Source organism: Clupea harengus, chromosome 11, assembly GCF_900700415.2.
Source record: "Clupea harengus chromosome 11, Ch_v2.0.2, whole genome shotgun sequence".
Lineage (NCBI taxonomy): Eukaryota > Metazoa > Chordata > Actinopteri > Clupeiformes > Clupeidae > Clupea > Clupea harengus.
Genome location: NC_045162.1, coordinates 2,598,419 through 2,617,774, shown reverse-complemented (window position 1 = coordinate 2,617,774; position 19,356 = coordinate 2,598,419). Strand labels below are relative to the sequence as shown.

The following is a 19,356-nucleotide window of genomic DNA, read 5'->3' as shown; positions in this document are numbered from 1 at the left end:
GGGAATACTGTACCAAAACCTAAAGAGTTCTCCTCTCTACTCTCTCCTCTCTCCTCTCTCCTCTCTCCTCTCTCCTCTCTACTCTCTCCTCTCTACTCTCTCCTCTCTACTCTCTACTCTCTCCTCTCTACTCTCTACTCTCTACTCTCTACTCTCTCCTCTCACTCTCCTGAACAGCAGCGATCCTCCTAGCAGCAGCTCTGTGCTTACAGCCTCAGAACGGGGAACCTGTGTGTTTGTGTGTGTGTGTGTGTGTGTGTGTGTGTGTGTGTGTGTGTGTGTGTGTGTGTGTGTGTGTGAGAGTGTGTGAGAGTGTGTGTGCTGCTGCTGGGGGCTGGAGCTGCTGACCTCTCATCTGACTCTTTATACGGGACAGGCATCGCACACAGCTGGAGGCGGTGGCCAGTTATTTGGGAGAGGAGAGCTGCAACCTGGCCTCTACAAGATGTGCCATGGCGTCATGGGAACAGTCACCATGGAGACAAATAATAGGTGCTGGAAAATAGTCTGTGATGTCAGGACACTTTGTCCCATTTACATTCACTTTGTTATGGTGGCTGTGAACTATTGACACTGTATCTAGGAGGAGAAAAATAAACCTCCCTTTGCCTTGCAACACATTGTGAAAGAAAACGGGTTAGAACCTCTTATCTAGCAAAGTGTTTGTGTTCTTAAAAAAAAAAAGAAAGGGCAGCAAATGTTCTCTGTGCAAAACTGAATGGGTTGGAAATGTGATCATCTCATGACAGCTGTGGTTTAAGTACGTCATCAGTGGGTAGTTCCAGCTGACTCATACATACAGACACACACACACGCACACGCACACACACACACGCACACACACACGTCTGCAGGCTCACCTTGGCAGTCGTCACAGATGCCCGGGGCCGTGATGCAGGTGCTGTGGAAGTTGCAGCCGCAGTCCACGTCACACTCCACCCCGCTCAGCACCAGCGTGGCCGGGTCCGAGGTCCAGCCCAGGGAGCACTCGCACTCGAACCTGGGGCTGCCACTGCACCGGCCCTCTCTGCACTCATTATAGCAGCTGGACACACACACACAGACACACAGACACACAGACACACAGACACACAGACACACAGACACACACACAAACAAACACATTTACATTCAGCTCCTCAGCAGAATTCAGCTTTTACCCTGACACACATTACTTCACTGCTATACCAGTGTAAACATCAGAGAGAGAAAACAAATGGCAGAGAGAGAGAGATAGAGAGAGAGAGAGAGAGAGTCTATCCGCCCGGAAAGACAGATGCGTTAGTGTGTGGGTGTTAATGATACAGAGAATAGAGGCATATTCATTCATGGCATGATGAGTATGAGAGATAGCCAGAGAGAGAGAGAGAGAGAGAGAGAGAGAGCCAGAGAGAGAGAGAGATTAAGTCCCTCATGAGAAGCACAGAATACAGGGAGATGCTCTCTCTGAGAGAAAGAAAGAGAGAAAGAAAAAAAGAAAAAAAGAAAGAAAGAAAGAAAGAAAGAAAGAGACAGACAAGACAGACAAGACAGACAGACAGACAGACAGACAGAAATAAATAAAGAAAGAGACAGACAAGACAGACAAGACAGACAGACAGACAAGACAGACAAGACAGACAAGACAGACAAGACAGAGACAGACAGAGACAGACAGACAGACGGATAGAGATCTAGAGAGACAGACACATTTGACGTCCCACTCACGTCTGGTTGCAGTGATGCACGCCGTCGCCGGTGTAGCCGCGCTCGCAGTGGCACTCGTAGGAGGTGGGCGTGTTGACGCAGGTGGCGAAGGGGTGGCAGTTGTGCAGGCCCAGGCGGCACTCCTCCACGTCCGGGCAGGAGGGGTACGACCACACGGAGTCACTCTGGCCCTCCATCCCCTCCAGCAGCTCATCAAACTCCTCCATCTCCATCTCCTGCAGCAGGGGAGGGGAGGAGGTGGGGGGCTCGGGTCTTCAGCAGGAGAGAGGGGAGGAGAGGAGGAGAGGAGAGGAGAGGAGAGGAGGCACACAGGGAGGAAATGAGTTAGTCAGAAGAAGTAGAAATGGTTTTCACACACGAGAGAGTTTGTCAATATTCATCAAGGCCAGGTCTGAATGACGACATGACCGACACCTGTGGCCCCGTGAACTCTGCTCCTGAAAAAAAGTTGTCACCTGTGGGCTAGTGTGTGTGTGTGTGTGTGTGTGTGTGTGTGTGTGTGTGTGTGTGTGTGTGTGTGTGTGTGTGTGAGAGAGAAAGAGTGTGTGCATTCATGAGTGTGTGTGCGCATGTAGGGAGAAACGTTTTTTGTGTGACTTTGAAACCCAGTCGATGGTCTTACCTGGAGGGTTAGGGTTAGTGTGTGTGTGTGTGTGTGTGTGTGTGTGTGTGTTTGTGTGTGTGTGTGACTCTGAAACCCAGTCGACGGTCTTACCTGGAGGCGCGGACCTCTGCCACAGCCACGCTGCAGTTATTGGCCAGTGGGTCCTCCATTCCTGACCAATCACCTTTCAGACACCTGTCACACACAAACACATACAGCAAAAGCACATTTTAAAGGTAGAGTCTGCGATTCTGGTGAATGGTTCTTGTTATTTGAGCTGAATGGCCAATCAAACTGTTTGCTTCCCATTTACAGAGGCAGGACTGGGTACAAACACCAAGGGTTTCTTAAGCACCTGCTAGAGGACTGTGACGAGTCATTTGGAGAACTTCACAAAAAGTGTATTGATTAGAATCATGACCGGCTCCTTCAACCCAGATCAGTTCTAGATATTGCTGAGGGGAGTCACCAAGATCCAACAGTACAGCCTCTATGCCAACAGCCAACAGACATTTTCATTTGAGCATGGGGCGATGGAGAGAGAAGGGCACATGTGTTTCATGAGGACGTTTGGTCTGTGAGTGCTGCTGTACCTGCCGATGGTGGGGTTGTGTTTGGTCTGTGAGTGCTGCTGTACCTGCCGATGGTGGGGTTGTGTTTGGTCTGTGAGTGCTGCTGTACCTGCCGATGGTGGGGTTGTGTTTGGTCTGTGAGTGCTGCTGTACCTGCCGATGGTGGGGTTGTGTTTGGTCTGTGAGTGCTGCTGTACCTGCCGATGGTGGGGTTGTGTTTGGTCTGTGAGTGCTGCTGTACCCGCCGATGGTGGGGTTGTGTTTGGTCTGTGAGTGCTGCTGTACCTGCCGATGGTGGGGTTTTGTGTGTGTGTGTGTGTGTGTGAGTGCTCCTGTACCTGCTGATGGTGGGGTTGTGTGTGTGTGTGTGTGTGTGTGTGTGTGTGTGTGTGTGTGTGTGTGTGTGTGTGTGTGTGTGTGTGTGTGTGTGTGTGTGTGTGAGAGTGCTCCTGTACCTGCCGATGGTTGGGTTGTTGTAGTCACCACACCAGCCACACTGGAAAGTCTGCAGGCACTCGGAGCACGTGTTCAGAGCGGAACACTGTTTGCACTGAGGAACGGAGTGAACACTGAGAGAGAGAGAGAGAGAGAGAGAGAGAGAGAGAGAGAGGCAGGGGGCCAGAGGAAGAAAGACAACAGAAAGCAGGGGAGAAAGTGATGGAAGAAAAGACAACGTCACTAACTATAAATGTTAACTGACAGACAAATGTGGTATCAGATCTTTAAATCAGATTGATCAGTTTATTAATCTCATGCTTAGAATCAGATCTTTAAATCAGATTGATCAGTTTATTAATCTCATGCTTAGAATCAGATCTTTAAATCAGATTGATCAGTTTATTGATCTCATGCTTAGAAGTGCTGGGTGCCATTTATCTGTCGTACCATCAGATCTTTAAATCAGATTGATCAGTTTATTAATCTCATGCTTAGAACTGCTGGGTGTTTTACCTGTCGTACCATCAGATCTTTAAATCAGATTGATCAGTTTATTAATCTCATGCTTAGAAGTGCTGGGTGCCATTTACCTGTCGTACCATCAGATCTTTAAATCAGATTGATCAGTTTATTAATCTCATGCTTAGAAGTGCTGGGTGCCATTTACCTGTCGTACCAGTCCCTGCACTCTCCGTAGGGGAACTTGGTGAGGTACGCCGCAAAGTAGAAGCACGTCTGGGCTGATTCACACCATGCACACTGACTGGAGTTAGCCAGACACTCCCCACATGTTTGCCTCCTGAGAGAGAGAGAGAGAGAGAGAGAGAGAGAGAGAGAGAGAAAGAGAGTAAGGGAGAGAGAGAGAGAGAGAGAGAGAGAGAGAGAGAGAGAGAGATTAAACACTTACCGTATCTATTATCTATTGTAAGTGAAACATATAGCCTGTAGCCTCAATCACGGCATTGCTGCAAAAGAGCCCTGTGCTCAGTCAATTCTCCCTGAATGAATAATGATGATGATGATATAGTACCTAACCACATGAAATCTTTGGGGTTAAGGCTTCCATCATACCAAATCTTTCCTGTAACCACTACAACTAAAGTTTCGTTTACAGGCTTTGGTTGCGGAACTTAGCCTCTCATGAACAACGACCAAAGCAACACCCAAGCATTTCATCGAATTTCCCCACGAACAACTAGGCCATCTGTTTCACAGAATAACTCTGCCAAATCAGTCAAAGAATAATGGAGTGAATGTCCTGCAACCCTGCAAAGCCTGGAGCTATGAAGGACCTCTATGCACAGACTCCACTTTGATCTTACCTCTTCACAGTCAACTGTACGTGTGAGTGAGAGACCGAGGGGAGGAGAGGAGAGGACATATGGTCACATCCGTGTCCTGGAGAGGGGGGTGACTGGTGTGCTGACAAGAAAGGCTAATTGTCCTGGTGTGAGTGGAACTCCGTGTACTGATGTATATCTAATGTATATCTAAACCCAATTATCTCCACTGCATTGGGGTTGGGTGCAGAGAGTATAGGGCACGTAAGGACAAGCATACATGCTTAGAAAACAGGCCGCAATCTAGAGCCCCAGAGGGTCCTTAGGAGCATCTCCAGAGTAACATCTGAACAAGCCATTTCTCTAGGAATCATCTCTGTGATTAGGATCACAATAATAAAGGAATAAGCACACCCACCACTACATACAACCACACACACTGCCACAGAGAGAGAGAGAGAGAAAGAGAGAGAGAGAACTCACTGGTTGCAGACTTTAGGACAGCCCCCAGGATGGCGGATGGATCCCTCCTGTCGCCCGCGGCGACTGCACTGGCTGTCCCCCTTCTTGGGGTAGTTGAACTGCCACTCACAGTATGGATCCTGCAGCCAACAACACAACAAAATGCTCATCACACCCAGTCACACACACACACACACACACACAACACAATGCTCATCACACCCAGTCACACACACACACACACAACACAAAGCTCATCACACCCAGTCACACACACACACACACAACACAATGCTCATCACCCCCAGTCACACACACACACACACAACACAATGCTCATCACACCCAGTCACACACACACACACACACACACAACACAATGCTCATCACACCCAGTCACACACACACACACACACACACACACACACAACACAATGCTCATCACACCCAGTCACACACACACACACAACACAAAGCTCATCACACCCACACCCACACACACATGACACTAGGCAGTTAATCCACTACAAGCCACGAGACTACAAAGCTGAGAAGGAGGGAGACTCTTATCTTCTCGGAATCACGGAATCTTGAAATCCTGAGACCCGGTAAACCCCCCAATTAATTTATTTTATATGTTTCTTCTTGTCCCTCCACCTTTCCCTGATCAGCCTCTGAGCTGCTGAACGTGGAGCTGACTGGGCTGGCTGGGTGTGTTTACCTGGGAGCAGGTGAGTGCGGAGCTGATAGGGCTGGCTGGAGTGTGTTTACCTGGGAGCAGGTGAGCGCGGAGCTGACAGGGCGGGGGCTGGAGTGTGTTTACCTGGGAGCAGGTGAGTGCGGAGCTGATAGGGCTGGCTGGAGTGTGTCTACCTGGGAGCAGGTGAGTGCGGAGCTGACAGGGCTGGCTGGAGTGTGTTTACCTGGGAGCAGGTGAGTGCGGAGCTGATAGGGCTGGCTGGAGTGTGTCTACCTGGGAGCAGGTGAGTGCGGAGCTGATAGGGCTGGCTGGAGTGTGTTTACCTGGGAGCAGGCGGTGCAGTCCCGGTACTCGTCACACAGGGTGCAGTGCTGCGGTGCCAGCAGCAGGTGGCGCTCTGCCCCGTCCTCGGGCTCGGGCTCCGGCTCGCGGCAGGGCGGCTGGCTGGAGTTGTCCCTGGACAGGCACTGGTTGAGCGTGGGGCACCAGCCACACGACTGGTCCGACAGGCAGGCCAAGCACGAGCGGTACTCCCAGCACGAGTCCGAGCGGAAGGGCTCCAGGAAGAGGAACGAGATCTCCTGTGGGCCGGCGGAGAGAGACCAGAAACAGAGTTTGAACACGGGGATTTCTGCCATGTACACAGTCCACATTCTGGATTTTTCTCTGTGTGTGTGTGCGTGCGTGCGTGCGTGCGTGCGTGCGTGCGTGCGTGCATGCGTGCGTGCGTGTGTGTTTGCATCTGCATTCCAGCTCTGGGTTGGGTTTGTAGTACTGGACTGTTAGCATATTAGCGTGTTTGCGCTACAACCCGGTATTTGTGTTATTTATCTAATGTGTGCTTGCTGTCTACAGATGGACTAGGTAGGCCAAGTAATCAGTAGTTTCTCTATGAACATGCTGATGTATGTGTATGCTTGGTAAGGAAAGATGTACTGCCCTATGCTGACATTAGACATTGGTCACTACCATAAAGAGGGGGATGTACGCCCAAATCATGACGGTAACAGGTCACATACCTGGCTGAAGCCTATATACAGGTTGCAATTTATGAGTAATAGTAGTTCTTGGGCAGAGAAAATGTCAGGGCACCTACCATCTCACCCTAAACAGAAACTCTGTCTGACGGAAATGCCCAATAAACGTACTGCCTACCAGCAACAAGCAGAGTCAAGAGCATTTCTTACACTGTGTGAGTGTGTTAGTCAGACATGTGTGTGTGTGTGTGTGTGTGTGTGTGCGCGTGTGTGTGTGTGTGTGTGTGTGTGTGTGTGTGTGTGTGTGTGGTCCCGTGTAACTCACGCTTCCTCCTGGCAGCGCGGTGCGGTTCCAGGTGAGGGCCATCTCGCTGGAGTGGCCCGAGCCGTTGAGGTAGCCCTCGGCCTGCACCAGGTAGCGGTTCCCCCGGGTCAGGTTCTGGAAGAGGCGCTGGCCCGGTTTGGGTCGGTTCAACAGCCGCGTCTCCTTCTCCTGCTGAGCCACCCACTCGCCGACCACATCCGTCTGCAGAGAAACACACGCCGCTCAAGAAAACAGCAAATCTGAAATCTGAGATCTGCTCTGAGGGCCAGGAGCCCCTTCAGGACCCCTCACTCTGTGCAGAACCATCGGTCAGTAGATGCACATCCAAGTGAAAAATAATCTCACTGATACCTGAGGTGATCCTTGAAGAACAGAGGAATACTTAACTCGCTGCACTTTCCTTTTGAGGTGCTTTGAGCACAAGGTTTTAGTTCATGCTTCTTGATCTTGATTCATAAAAATGTAACTTCATGTTTCAAGAACTGACATTTGAGCTGAATATAAAATGTATCCCAAAACTATTGCTGCATTTGGCATAAAAATGTAATGTGGAACACAAAAAATTGATTCTCAGAACTCTCCCACTACTATCATTACATTCCAATTCAATGATATTCCTCGGTCCTTTGAGTTGCTGTACTAGATCTCTCCATCTTCTTCCTCATCCCTCTCTCACCAGCTCTAGGGAGTTGGGCCCGGCGGCCATCTTGGCGGTGAAGTAGAGCCTCTGGATGCGGGCCCAGACGGAGACGCTGTCGGAGGGGGAGGGGGAGCTCCAGAGCGGGTGGATGAAGCCGCGGAACTGCATCGTCACGTCCATCTCTGTGGAGGGGTTCAGGATGATGGAGGTGCTCTGCAGGATGGACACCTGCGCAGAGAGGAGAGGAGAGGAGGAGGAGAGAAGGAGAGGAGAGAGGAGAAGAGGAGAGGAGGAGAGAGGAGAGGAGAGGAGAGAAGAAGAGAGTAGAGGAGTGGAGGAGAGGAGAAGAGAGGAGAGGAGAGGAGAGGAGAGGAGAGAGAGGAGGAGAGGAGAGGAGGAGAGGAGAGGAGAGAAGAGAAGGAGAGGAGGAGAGAAGGAGAGAAGGAGAGGAGAGGAGGAGAGGAGAGGAGAGGAGAGAAGTGGAGGTGGTTTAGAAGTTACTGTACAGCGGAAAGGAGGCCATGTTGCCATAGAAGACACAGTGGTCTGGATATAGAACGCAAAGACATGCAAACAAAGAATATCACAATCTTTGATTTCAACAGAAAGCGAGAACAGGAGAGAACAGAGGCAAAGAAAAAAGAGGACCAAAACAAAGAAGTAAAACAGAAATAAAAGACGAAAAGTAGACACAGAAACAGAGAGCGGCCTCTGGGCCTCTGGGCCTCCAGCACGAGGTGGCCAGGAGCTGGGGAGTGTCATTGCCCTGTGCTCTGGAGAGAGAAAGAGAGAGAGAAAGAGAAAGAGACAGAGACAGAGAGAGAGAGAGATAAAGAAAGAAAGAAAGAAAGAGAGAGAGAGAGAGAGAGAGGTGTGGGGGCGTGGCGGGTGCGTACCTTGTCAGGCTGTGACTGGTTGCGGGGGTGGTGGTAGGTGAGCAGGTGCACTCCCGGGACATAGTTCTCGGTGCGACAGGAGTGGAGGGAGGTCAGGAAACTGGTCCGCTCCCCCCACCAGCCATACGCCCCTGAGATCTGGTCCACGTGGCACGAAGTGCGCTCTGCGAGAGGGGGCAGAGGTCAGACACATACACACGTTACACCTGCCGAACGCTCCACACATGGAGTGAACACATCACACACACACACACACACACACACACACACACACACACACACACACACACACACACACACAAACACACACCCCGAACGTTCCACACATGGATTGAACACATCACACACACCACACACACGCACGCACGCACGCACGTGCGCGTTATAGCCGCCGAACGCACACATGGAGTGAACACATCAAGGAATTTGCCACAAAACAAAACGCTTGAGTTATTCCCTCTCAGGTAATGCACACATAAAACCTGACATGAAATAGGGATCTATGATCAGTGGGTACCACACAGGGCTGCTATGCTGTCATAGTTACAGTATGTTCCCCTGCGCGTGCGCAATGGTGTTAAGCAGATGAGCTGATCGTGGTCTCCCACAAGGACACGCAGCCTCAGTAGGAGTAGTAGTTCTCTATTCCACTCGGACACGTCAGTGGTGAAATACAGACTCACTGGGTATACTGAGGGTGCAGACACTGTATGGCAGACCAACGCGGCTCACCGGAAGTCACAACTCGTACAACAAAGGGTCACATGCCGCAAAGCTAAAAAAAGCTAAAGGGGTATCCATTTTAGCAGTCAACTTGAACACTAGAAAATCCTGTCTGCTTGCTATTGATTTAAATGCAAAAACAAGAACAAAAACAACAACAACAACAACAACAATAACAAAAGCTGCCCCCTTTTCCCTATCCTGTGCTCCTTCCTCTCACCTGACACAGGTAGGCAGGACTCGTTCTGGACACACCAGCCCAGGTCGCTGGGGGCGCGGGGCAGTGCCCCAGAGGTGCCGCTGAACATCAGGCAGGACTGGCAGTCGGAAAGGAACCGCGCCAGGCCCAGGCACCCGTTACTGCCACACTGTGGGGCGAGAAGGAACTGCAGTTAGAGGGGCGATCATCAGATGGCGGAAAGAGGGCAGAGGAGGCGTGATGGGAAGGATTGGAAAAGGCAAACATGCTAGAGAGATGCAGACAATGTCCGTGAGACACAGAGAGAGAGAGAAATAAAGAGAAGTGGAGATTGAGAGAGAGAGAGAGAGAGAGAGCGAGAGAGAGAGAGAGAGAGAGAGCGAGGGGGGGGGGGGGGGGGGGGGAGTAAGGATAGAGGAGAGTTACCGGATTGGTCGGCTGGTACTCTCGGCAGCGGCCCTCACACCAGCTGCATTCTGGGTTTTTCAAACAAATGCTCTCATCTGGGGCCTCAGCACACAACGCATCCTGTCACACACACACACACACACACACACACACACACACACACAGAGCAAAAACACCAATCAATGAATCTACTGTACTAGGACTCACACATTGCACTCAAAAACATAGCAACACCACAAGCCATGGCTGGTTTCCGTAAGCAGGCGGCCGGGCGGACGTCTTTCCCCCCGGGGGTAGAGCACACATGTCCAGGTGAACAGAGAGGCTGTGGAGAGAGTCAGGTGACCCTGGTCAGGTGACTCACTCTTTTCCCTGGGTCACTGCTGACGAACAACGGGACCTTGTACGCCACCAGGTCGCCCTGCGCAACCCCGCTGTAGCCCCCGGCAACCAGAAGCACGCGGCCCTCCATCACGGCAGCGACGTGGGAGTAGCGACCTCTCACTGCATGGCCCCCTGAGAGGAAAGAGGGAACAACAGAGAGAGAGAGAGAGAGAGAGAGAGAGAGAAAAAGAGAGAGAGTGTTAGAGAGAGAGAGTTAGGGAGAGAGAAAAAGAGAGAGAGATTAGAGAGTGACAGAGAGAAAGAGAAAGAGAGAAACCCATGAGTCATGTCAGCACTCAGACAGGATGAGATCATTGTGTGGTCCTACAGGTGAATCCATTAGCATGTTAGTATGTCAACAACCTGGAGCAAAATGAAAACACAGAAAAAAACATATTTTGGGTCTAATGACGAACACATACATTTGGTTGGCTTTTTGAAGAAAAACAGCATGTGTTTTGCTTGACCTGGACCCAAATTAAGACATAATTGTGTTTGAAAATATGAATTTATGTCAAGCGCTGAGTGGATGAGGTGACAGACACAGCACCATAGAGTCCAAACAGCCCAGACGTTACTGGCCTGGGGCACTGGAACAGAATATGTTCCATGTCCCTTTTAGTATGGAGTTTCTCATCTCCTGGTCTACTCCTGTTTCTCATGACTTGTCTGTTATGGTGTGACAGAATCGTATCTGTCGTTCTGTGGTAAATGACTCCTGTTTCTCATGACTTGTCTGTTACGGTGTGACAGGAGCGTATCTGCTGTGGTAAATGACTCACTGTTACTGAAGGTGTCGCCAGCAGACACCCACTGGTGACAGCCCAGGTGGTAGAAGAAGATCTCGTCGTCATAGCACTTCTCCTCCTGGTAGTGGATGTGAACATTCCCTCCTGCAGGAGAAAGGAGGGAGGTGAGGAGAGGGGAAAGATGGGCGGGGAGCAGAGAGGAGCAAAAGTTGAAAATCAAGGTACAACAAATATTCAACTATTCCAAGATGATTAGTGTTAATCATTAACAAATATTCAAATATTCTAAGTGATGAATGTTAATCATTAACTCTAATGAGAAGCTCCTGAGCACACTCCATTGGCCCAGTACGTGACCGGTGCACAGAGCAGGACCTGAGACGTACCCTACACCACCATGTAGTTGCCTATGTGAGACGTACCGTACACCACCATGTAGTTGCCTATGATGGCGGCGGAGTGGAAGGCCCTCTCCCGTGGGCCGTGGGCCGGGAAGCGTGAGCGGAAGGAGGTCCAGAAGCGCTGGTCCACGTGGAAGGCATCAGTGGAGTTGACACGCTGGCTGAACCTGGAAGGGGGCGGGGAGGCAAGACTCAGGACAGCACTGGAGGAAAACATCGATCAGCTACCAACTACTAGGGCTGTCAGAGGCCATTCTACTATTTCGATACAATTTGATTGTTCAAATAGTTGGACTTTCTTAAAAAACCTTAATAATAATAATAAAAATGTTTTTGTTCAAACGCTTTTGTGCAACAACAAATTGGTGAGGTAGCTAACATAGATGGTTATACACAAGAAATATTCTTTTCTCATTGGCTGGCAGGTGTGTCGATATTTCTGTATAACAGGACACCTATGAAGTAGATCCAGTAATAAACGTTTCATCACCATTCTATATCAATGCTCTAGAAACGTTGAATGGTAACTATAACAACCGTAGTAAATAATGGTTGATTGAAAAGCTGCCCATCGATAAAGGGCACTACATTGAGTGTGTAATCAGGCAAGCTTATGAATGAACAGAATAAATGGATTCTCTCATTTTGCCAAATAGTGTAAACACAATGAATTCTGTGGTTAAATAACATTATCTGCGATTACTAGCAAGCTGGCAAGCTAGCAAGTATAGAATCAGACAAAGCTAGCAAGTATAGAATCAGAAATAGCTAGCAAGCTAAAGGATTCGATTCACTTGTAAACTAGCACAAACTATCCAACGTTATCCATGTCTGTGACTAAACAAACTAAACAGTTTGGGTTCTTTTTAAACTGAACCAAATGTTCCCTTTGTGGGCTATATTAAATTATGATTTCATCCTTCTCTTTCTGAACGTCTGACTGGCTCGCTCTATCTCCTTGTGTGTTGTTGTACCTGGCGGAGGTGGGTCGGTGGCCTCCGTACACCAGCAGTGTTCTAGAGAGGGCGTGAAACACCATGCTGTGGCCAGCGGTGGCGGGAGGTTTGCCCCCCGACGGCTGAACCCCCTCCCACACCCCCTCCTTCAACTTAAAGCGGCTCAGAGACGACGAGAACATGTCCTCCTCCGTCCGGCCTGCACAGGGGGCACAAACAGGCAGAGAGAGGGAGAGGGAGAGAGGGAAAGGGAGAGAGAGAGGGGGGGAGACAGAGAGAGGGAAAGGGAGAGAGAGAGGGAAAGGGAGAGAGAGAGGGGGGAGACAGAGAGAGGAAAACAAAGAGACACACACATGAAGAGAGGTTGAGACAGAGAGACAAAGGAGGTCATGTAAGGCCAGGCCACGTCCTGAACAGGGGCTCATTATGTTGCCATTATGTCTTATCTGTGTATCTGTGTGTGTGTGTGTGTGTATGTGTGTGTGTGTGTGTGTATATGTGTAATGATGCCTACTCCAATGCAGTTAGAGTAGACAGCACAACAACTTACATTTTGAAGTCAGATGGCCTTACTTACCCCCAAACACATAGAGATAGCTATCCACTAGGGCTGCCGCGTGATTGGCTAGTCGCGGTGCTCCCGGGGCGTCTGATTGGCCCAGCTGCTCCCATACATCTGGCTGGGGCCGGTAGATCCATACATCACTGGCTAGAGAGTGGTCGGATAGCTCCCCACCGTAGATCACCATACAACCCTGCCACTCTATGGCAGTGTGGGAGTGCCGCGGAGCCTTAGGGAGAGAGAGAGAGAGAAAGAGAGAGAGAGAGAGGGAGGGAGAGAGGAAGAGAGAGAGAGAGAGAGAGAGAGAGAGAGAGAAAGAAAGAAAGAAAGAAAGAAAGAAAGAAAGAGAAAGAGAGAGAAAGAAAGAAAGAAAGAAAGAAAGAAAGAGAGAGAGAGAGAGAGAGAGAGTGAGAGAGAGAGGGAGGGAGAGAGGAAGAGAGAGAGAGAGAGAGAGAGAGAGAGTGAGTGAGTGAGAGAAAAAGAGAGAGTAGATGCAAAGAAGATAGACAAAACGAGACAGAGCAGAGACAGACAAAAACATTGGAATTGGAGATAAGATCAGATGTGTACACCAAAGAAAGCAAAGACAGAGAGAACAAAGAGAATGCGATGAGAGAAAACTCAGTTCATTATATATTGTTTCTGACATTGATGTAGTGCTATGGTAGGCTCTTACTGGGGCATTGGAGATGGACATCTTCTCCCACAGGTTGGCCTCAAAGCTGTACCTCCACAGGTCGCCCAGAGCTCTGTTCAAGTCAAACCCTGCGCAGAAAACAAGCCAGAAAGATGATCAAAGGCAAAGTGCTCGAGGCACACACACACACACAGACAAACACACACACACACACACACACACACACACGTGACTCTCCTTAGTCTCCCCTCATACTCCCCTTCATCCCATTATTGAATTCCAAAGTCTACAAGTCCCTTCTAGTTATGTTTTGTCTTCGTCCACCACACCATAGGCAGCTTCTCTTACCTCCGAACAGGTACATGGCCCTGGTGGAGGACAGGTAGACCCCTGCGGAGGCCGTGCGGGGGGGCACCTTCACGTCGCCCTCACTCATCTCCCACCACTGGCCCGCACTGCTGTCGTCATGGAGACCGAGCTGGCAGCTCCGTCCAACGTAGCCAGAGCTGCAGTTGCAATGTTCACCTTTCTGTGTGTGTGTGTGTGTGTGTGTGTGTGTGTGTGTGTGTGTGTGTGTGTGTGTGTGTGTGTGTGTGTGTGTGTGTGTGTGTGTGTGTGTGTGTAAGGGTGAGATAAAGAGAGGGGAGGATTCACATGAAAAGGGTTTAATGGCTTATTATGCCTTCTAGACAGAACCTACAGATGAAGCATTTTGGGCAGGACAGACTGAATACAGAACATAAAATGGCGAGCTGTTTCTTTAAGAAGACTCACGCCTGATCTAAGGGCCTTTCAGCATGGCTGCCACAGCACATTTCTGGCCTTTCTGGCCTTGTGTTAAATCGTATGTTAAAATGTTAAAAAGTTTTCTATTATGCTTATGTTAATTCATTTTTATTTTATTGTATTATTATAGTTAGTTTTTAATATGTTGGCACTCTGAGATTCTTTTGAATGAAGAGTGCATTACAAATAAAATAAATTATTATTATTATTATTAGCACACAGCCGGGGCGACACGAGGCGAAGGAGAGTCCAACGTCAATGACTTAATGCTGGAATACATTCTTTAGTTTCCCCCTTTCTTGCTTTCCCTCTAGGTCTACCTCTGTTTGTCCATCATACGCACTGTTCTCGATCTCTCCCTCCCTCCCTCCCTCCCTCCTTCCCTCCCTCTCTCTTTCCCTCTCTCTTTCCCTCTCTCTTTCTTTCCCTCCCTCCCTCCCTCCCTCCCTCTCTCCCTCCCTCTCTCCCTCCCTCCCTCCCTCCCTCTCTGTATCCTACAGGAGCTCCTGCCCTCCTCACCTCATCACAGAGTCCGTGTCTGGTGCAGGCCACGGAGCAGAGGGGGGTGGTGCAGTCCTCTCCCCCCCAGCCCTGGTGACACTGGCAGCGGGACGAGGCGGTGTCGCAGCGGCCGTGACCTCCGCAAGCCCCGGGGCAAACGGAGAAGGAGTAGGTGGCATTAAAGCCCAGTAGGTTGTAGTTGGCGTCGCTGAAGAGATGGAGCAGCATCTGATTAGGGGGCCGGGGGACAGATGGAGGGTGGAGGTGGAGTTGGAAGGGGATGGACATGTGGAGAGAAAGAGGGGGGAAAGAAATGGCAAAACAAGCAAGCATTAAATGTGAACATAAACCACACACACAAAAACAAACAGCGACACACAAACAGTCTCACACACACACACACACACACACAGTGAGACAACAATCCTGTGGTTTGCAGCTGGTCCTGCTCCATGACTCACTTCCCTCATAAAACAGGAGCTCACGCTGGCAGTAGGGGAGGCAAGAGACAGTCCAGTCCTCTCCTCCCCTCCCCTCCCCTCTCCTCTCCTCTCCTCTCCTCTCCTCTCCTCTCCTAACACATTCCACAGACTCAAAGAGAAAGATGAGACAGGAGCTCAGGCTCCAGCACAGCGTAACACAGGCTGTCTCTTCTCTCCAGCTCGTCTAAAGCTCCAGCACAGCGTAACACAGGCTGTCTCTTCTCTCCAGCTCGTCTGAGGCTCCAGCACAGTGTTACACAGGCTGTCTCTCCAGCTCGTCTAAAGCTTCAGCACAGTGTTACACAGGCTGTCTCTCCAGCTCGTCTAAAGCTTCAGCACAGTACAACACAGGCTGTCTCTCCAGCTCGTCTAAAGCTTCAGCACAGTGTTACACAGGCTGTCTCTCCAGCTCGTCTAAAGCTTCAGCACAGTGTTACACAGGCTGTCTCTCCAGCTCGTCTAAAGCTTCAGCACAGCGTTACACAGGCTGTCTCTCCAGCTCGTCTGAAGTTTCAGGTCAGCACTGCTGGAATCAGCTAGCCTGCCATAACCAGACCCAAATTCACTTTGTGAATAGATAGGGTCTGATCACGCCCCATTCGGGATTGTTTGCAGTCGTTGCATCCTAATGGGCGTAGACCTCGGGTTAATTGGGAAACCACTGGGCCAGCCTTTAACCAATAGGCATTGACTACTATATGATTGCTACACTTCCAACTTGGCCACTAACGGTGCAAGCTGATATATTAGCCTTTTCCCAAACCACCTCGGCAGTAAGGAAGCAATGTCTTAGCAGTTGATGAATACGTTCTTCTTGCTCGGGCATCAATTCTTCGATGTTTGTAAGGGTTGCTACTATTGTTTGCATCGCTTCGTCCAGCTCTAGCACTGGCCCCATCGTTGTAACTACATTTCAAACAAACGCTTCAGTTTAACGTCATCGCACTTAGCCACCCTCACTGGTCACTGATTGCAGACCACTCAGAATCCCAGCCTGTTTTCCAAAGAGAGTTCCCGGACTATAATCCAAGCCTGTTATGACAAGAGAGTTCCCGGACGATAATCCCAGCCTGTTATGCAAAGAAAGTTCCCGGACTATAATCCCAGCCTGTTATGCAAAGAGAGTTCCCGGACTATCATCCCAGCCTGTTATGCCAAGAGAGTTCCGGGACTATAATCCCAGCGAAAATTGAGCTGTGAGCAGTAGCCAGGCGGAGTCATGCTAGGAGTCAGCGGCATCAATGACAAACTAGCATGACACAGCTAGAGCAGAGGGAACATAGAACTAGTAGAACTGAACCAGCACCGGTCCACTGTTAGTGCTCTCCCAGCCCTTTACATGTGGTGGAAGTTAGCCTAGCGGGAGCACATTTAGGCCACACTTAACTACCGTTGTCTCCAGAGTTACAGGCTATGCCTAGACATGCGAGTAGGTGAAGATTTGTTTGAGTTTACAAAACATTACATATAGGTCTCGTGCAAGCATGCAATGACTGTAGATGTATTGATGGGCTTACCAGGAAGACATTCCTACAAGACTGCATCATATATGCAAAGCTCATTTAGAATATTCACTTCGGTGTTACAAAATGAACCAAGCATCATATGTAAGCCTCATTATCTCCACCAAAGAGGTTATGTTTACAGTACTGTTTGTTTGACTGTCAGCAGGATTGCACACCAAAAAAAACAACACTGGGCCGTTTTTCATTAAATCTGGTGCAGGGGAAAAGCATGGGCCAAGTAGGAACCCATTAAATGTAGGAGGGGACTCCGGATCTAAGGATTTATTTTCACTTAATTTAACACTGCGGGATAGGACCTGTTGGCGTTGGCAGAGGTCTGCACTCTCAGAGTGCTCTTCTAGTGTAGGTATGTAGTGAGGGTAGAAGACTGTTGATGAGCCCAACTATGGTCTGACGGGAGGACATTCCCACAACACTGACTACAAGCAAAGCTCTTTTTACTATCTACAGCTATTGAGAACGAACTAGGTATTTAGAACGTATTTTAAGAAAGTACTGTAGGTCATATTTCAGCTCTATTTTCTCAAGAGGCTAAATAATTCATATGTCCGTCAGAACACAGATTGTACCTTTCTAAAAGAACATTGCATCCATCTTAGTTATGTGTGGCAGTGATGGAATAGGATGATTCAATTATCTCTGTTATGACCCAGGCTCAAGGTTATGAACAGAGCTCCTATAAGTGTGTCAAATAAAATGAATCATTTTTCAGAATTACCACAGCCACACAACCACATACCAAATTTACAAAATCTGGTCATAAACTAAACCAAACAACTAGGCTGCTATTCTAGGCGTCAACTATACTGCCAGTATTTTCAGACCATTTCTTCCATTCAACAAAATAAGCACTATTAAGCTCTCATTCAGTATAATTTACTAGAAGCCACACAGCTCTTCTATAAGGGGGTACACCACTTACTCTAGAGTTAACTTAGCCAGGTTACCAAACTAACACACGTACTTGGACTACCGCCATGGACAGACAGGATGAAAGACTGAAAGAAGGCCCATGGAGGAGGTTACCTGGCCAGACTTGGCTTCGATAGGCTGGGGCAGGGTGTTGCCACTCAGGCTAGCCAACAGGGGGCTCTGGTAGGAGTCACCGTCGTAAACAAACAGGTAGTCGTAGGTGCACTCCGTCTCCATGAAGGTGAAGTTCACAACGATGCGGTAGTTGCTACCAGGAGCTAAAACAGAAGATAAGGCATCAAAGTCAATCGCACTGACAAGCATTATTCAAACAAGCATGATGTGAGCAACATTTTGTTCTCAGAAAAGCACTTCAGTGATTTCACATGACTAACAACAATATTAATTCTGCATGGGGTTGTGAAGAAGCCCTTTGAGAAGCCCAATCATGCAAATAGGCTGATGGCAGGACGGTCCTGTTGTTCCAAAATGATGTTTATCTGACTCAGTCCTGATATGACCAAACCACTTCATTATCCATTTCACCATAAATTAACACTTTAAGAGAGTTTAAGAGAAAATATGAGGGTAAAATGCCTGCTGGAACTACATACTGCAATGCATCATACATGAGATTTCAAACTGACTCCGTCTGGTGAAGCACATTGCTCTTTCTGGTGGTTAGGTTTATGATGTGTACAAGTGTGGTCCCTATGAGTAAAACCTCCACTTAATTTTGTCATTGAATCATATCCTGGACTTCCCCGCGGCTCCTGAAGATAGCATCAGAGTAAAGCTTCACCTCTCTCATTCCTTTCACACCTGTCACTCACTTAAACAGGTCCCCTCTCACCTCAAACATGACCAAAATCTAGATTTCTCAAACATGGATTAAATTTCCCATTCCAAACGTTTAGCACCTTTAACATCCTTCTCACGTCACATAATCAAGTCTCGCATCCCTGAGACTTCTTCAAAGTTTTTGTCTCTCAACTCTCACATCCATTTCACACCCACTCTTAGTGTTTTACTTCTTCTAATTATTTCTCATCTGACCCATTTCCCCTCAAAAATGACTTTGAAATGTCATCCCAACAACACAAAATGCATTTCAAAATCTTTAAAATCACCTTTGATGAGCCATTCACAGTTCCCATTCACGGAGTAGTTCCCTGGTCCGTCTGAAACATATCCTGGGGGCCCCCTCAGGACCAGTCTGTGGCCCTTACAGTCCCCGGCAAGGCACCCAGGGACCCAGCTGAGCAGTCCCATCCACAAAAGGGCAAGGAAAAGGACCGCCATCCTCTCCTCCACCCCAGGACAGGAGGAGGGAGAAGAGGGAGGGAAGATGTAGCAGAGCTGGGTGAAGTGGTTGAGATGCCAGAGGAAGTTGGTTCACAGGCTAGCAACCTTCAGAAAGAAAGGAAAACGTGTTAGTATTGTAAAGGCCAGTTTTGGCCAAATGGACTTTTGAGACCTAAAAGTGTTGTAAAAGTTGTTATGTCTTCATTAAGAAAACCGCCGTAGCA

General features: G+C 49.0%; 1 protein-coding gene across 2 annotated transcripts in view; it reads right to left on the bottom strand.

Annotated features, from left to right (window-relative positions):
- Positions 1-19,356, bottom strand: part of megf8 (multiple EGF-like-domains 8) — a 43,163-nt gene that overhangs the window by 22,319 nt on the left and 1,488 nt on the right. For both annotated transcript variants that reach the window (XM_031577070.2, XM_031577071.2), the window contains exons 2-23: positions 18,958-19,237; positions 17,942-18,105; positions 14,926-15,135; positions 13,969-14,149; positions 13,660-13,748; positions 12,999-13,212; positions 12,440-12,620; positions 11,487-11,632; positions 11,098-11,208; positions 10,296-10,447; positions 9,950-10,051; positions 9,545-9,692; positions 8,602-8,765; positions 7,742-7,933; positions 7,066-7,266; positions 6,087-6,344; positions 5,085-5,203; positions 3,989-4,120; positions 3,339-3,452; positions 2,423-2,506; positions 1,708-1,959; positions 861-1,045 (exon numbers count right to left, since the gene is read on the bottom strand). In XM_031577070.2, the coding sequence (XP_031432930.1) occupies positions 861-1,045; positions 1,708-1,959; positions 2,423-2,506; positions 3,339-3,452; positions 3,989-4,120; positions 5,085-5,203; positions 6,087-6,344; positions 7,066-7,266; positions 7,742-7,933; positions 8,602-8,765; positions 9,545-9,692; positions 9,950-10,051; positions 10,296-10,447; positions 11,098-11,208; positions 11,487-11,632; positions 12,440-12,620; positions 12,999-13,212; positions 13,660-13,748; positions 13,969-14,149; positions 14,926-15,135; positions 17,942-18,105; positions 18,958-19,129 (3,571 nt within the window). In that variant the 5' untranslated portion in view covers positions 19,130-19,237. The remainder of the gene's footprint in view (positions 1-860; positions 1,046-1,707; positions 1,960-2,422; positions 2,507-3,338; positions 3,453-3,988; positions 4,121-5,084; positions 5,204-6,086; positions 6,345-7,065; positions 7,267-7,741; positions 7,934-8,601; positions 8,766-9,544; positions 9,693-9,949; positions 10,052-10,295; positions 10,448-11,097; positions 11,209-11,486; positions 11,633-12,439; positions 12,621-12,998; positions 13,213-13,659; positions 13,749-13,968; positions 14,150-14,925; positions 15,136-17,941; positions 18,106-18,957; positions 19,238-19,356) is intronic.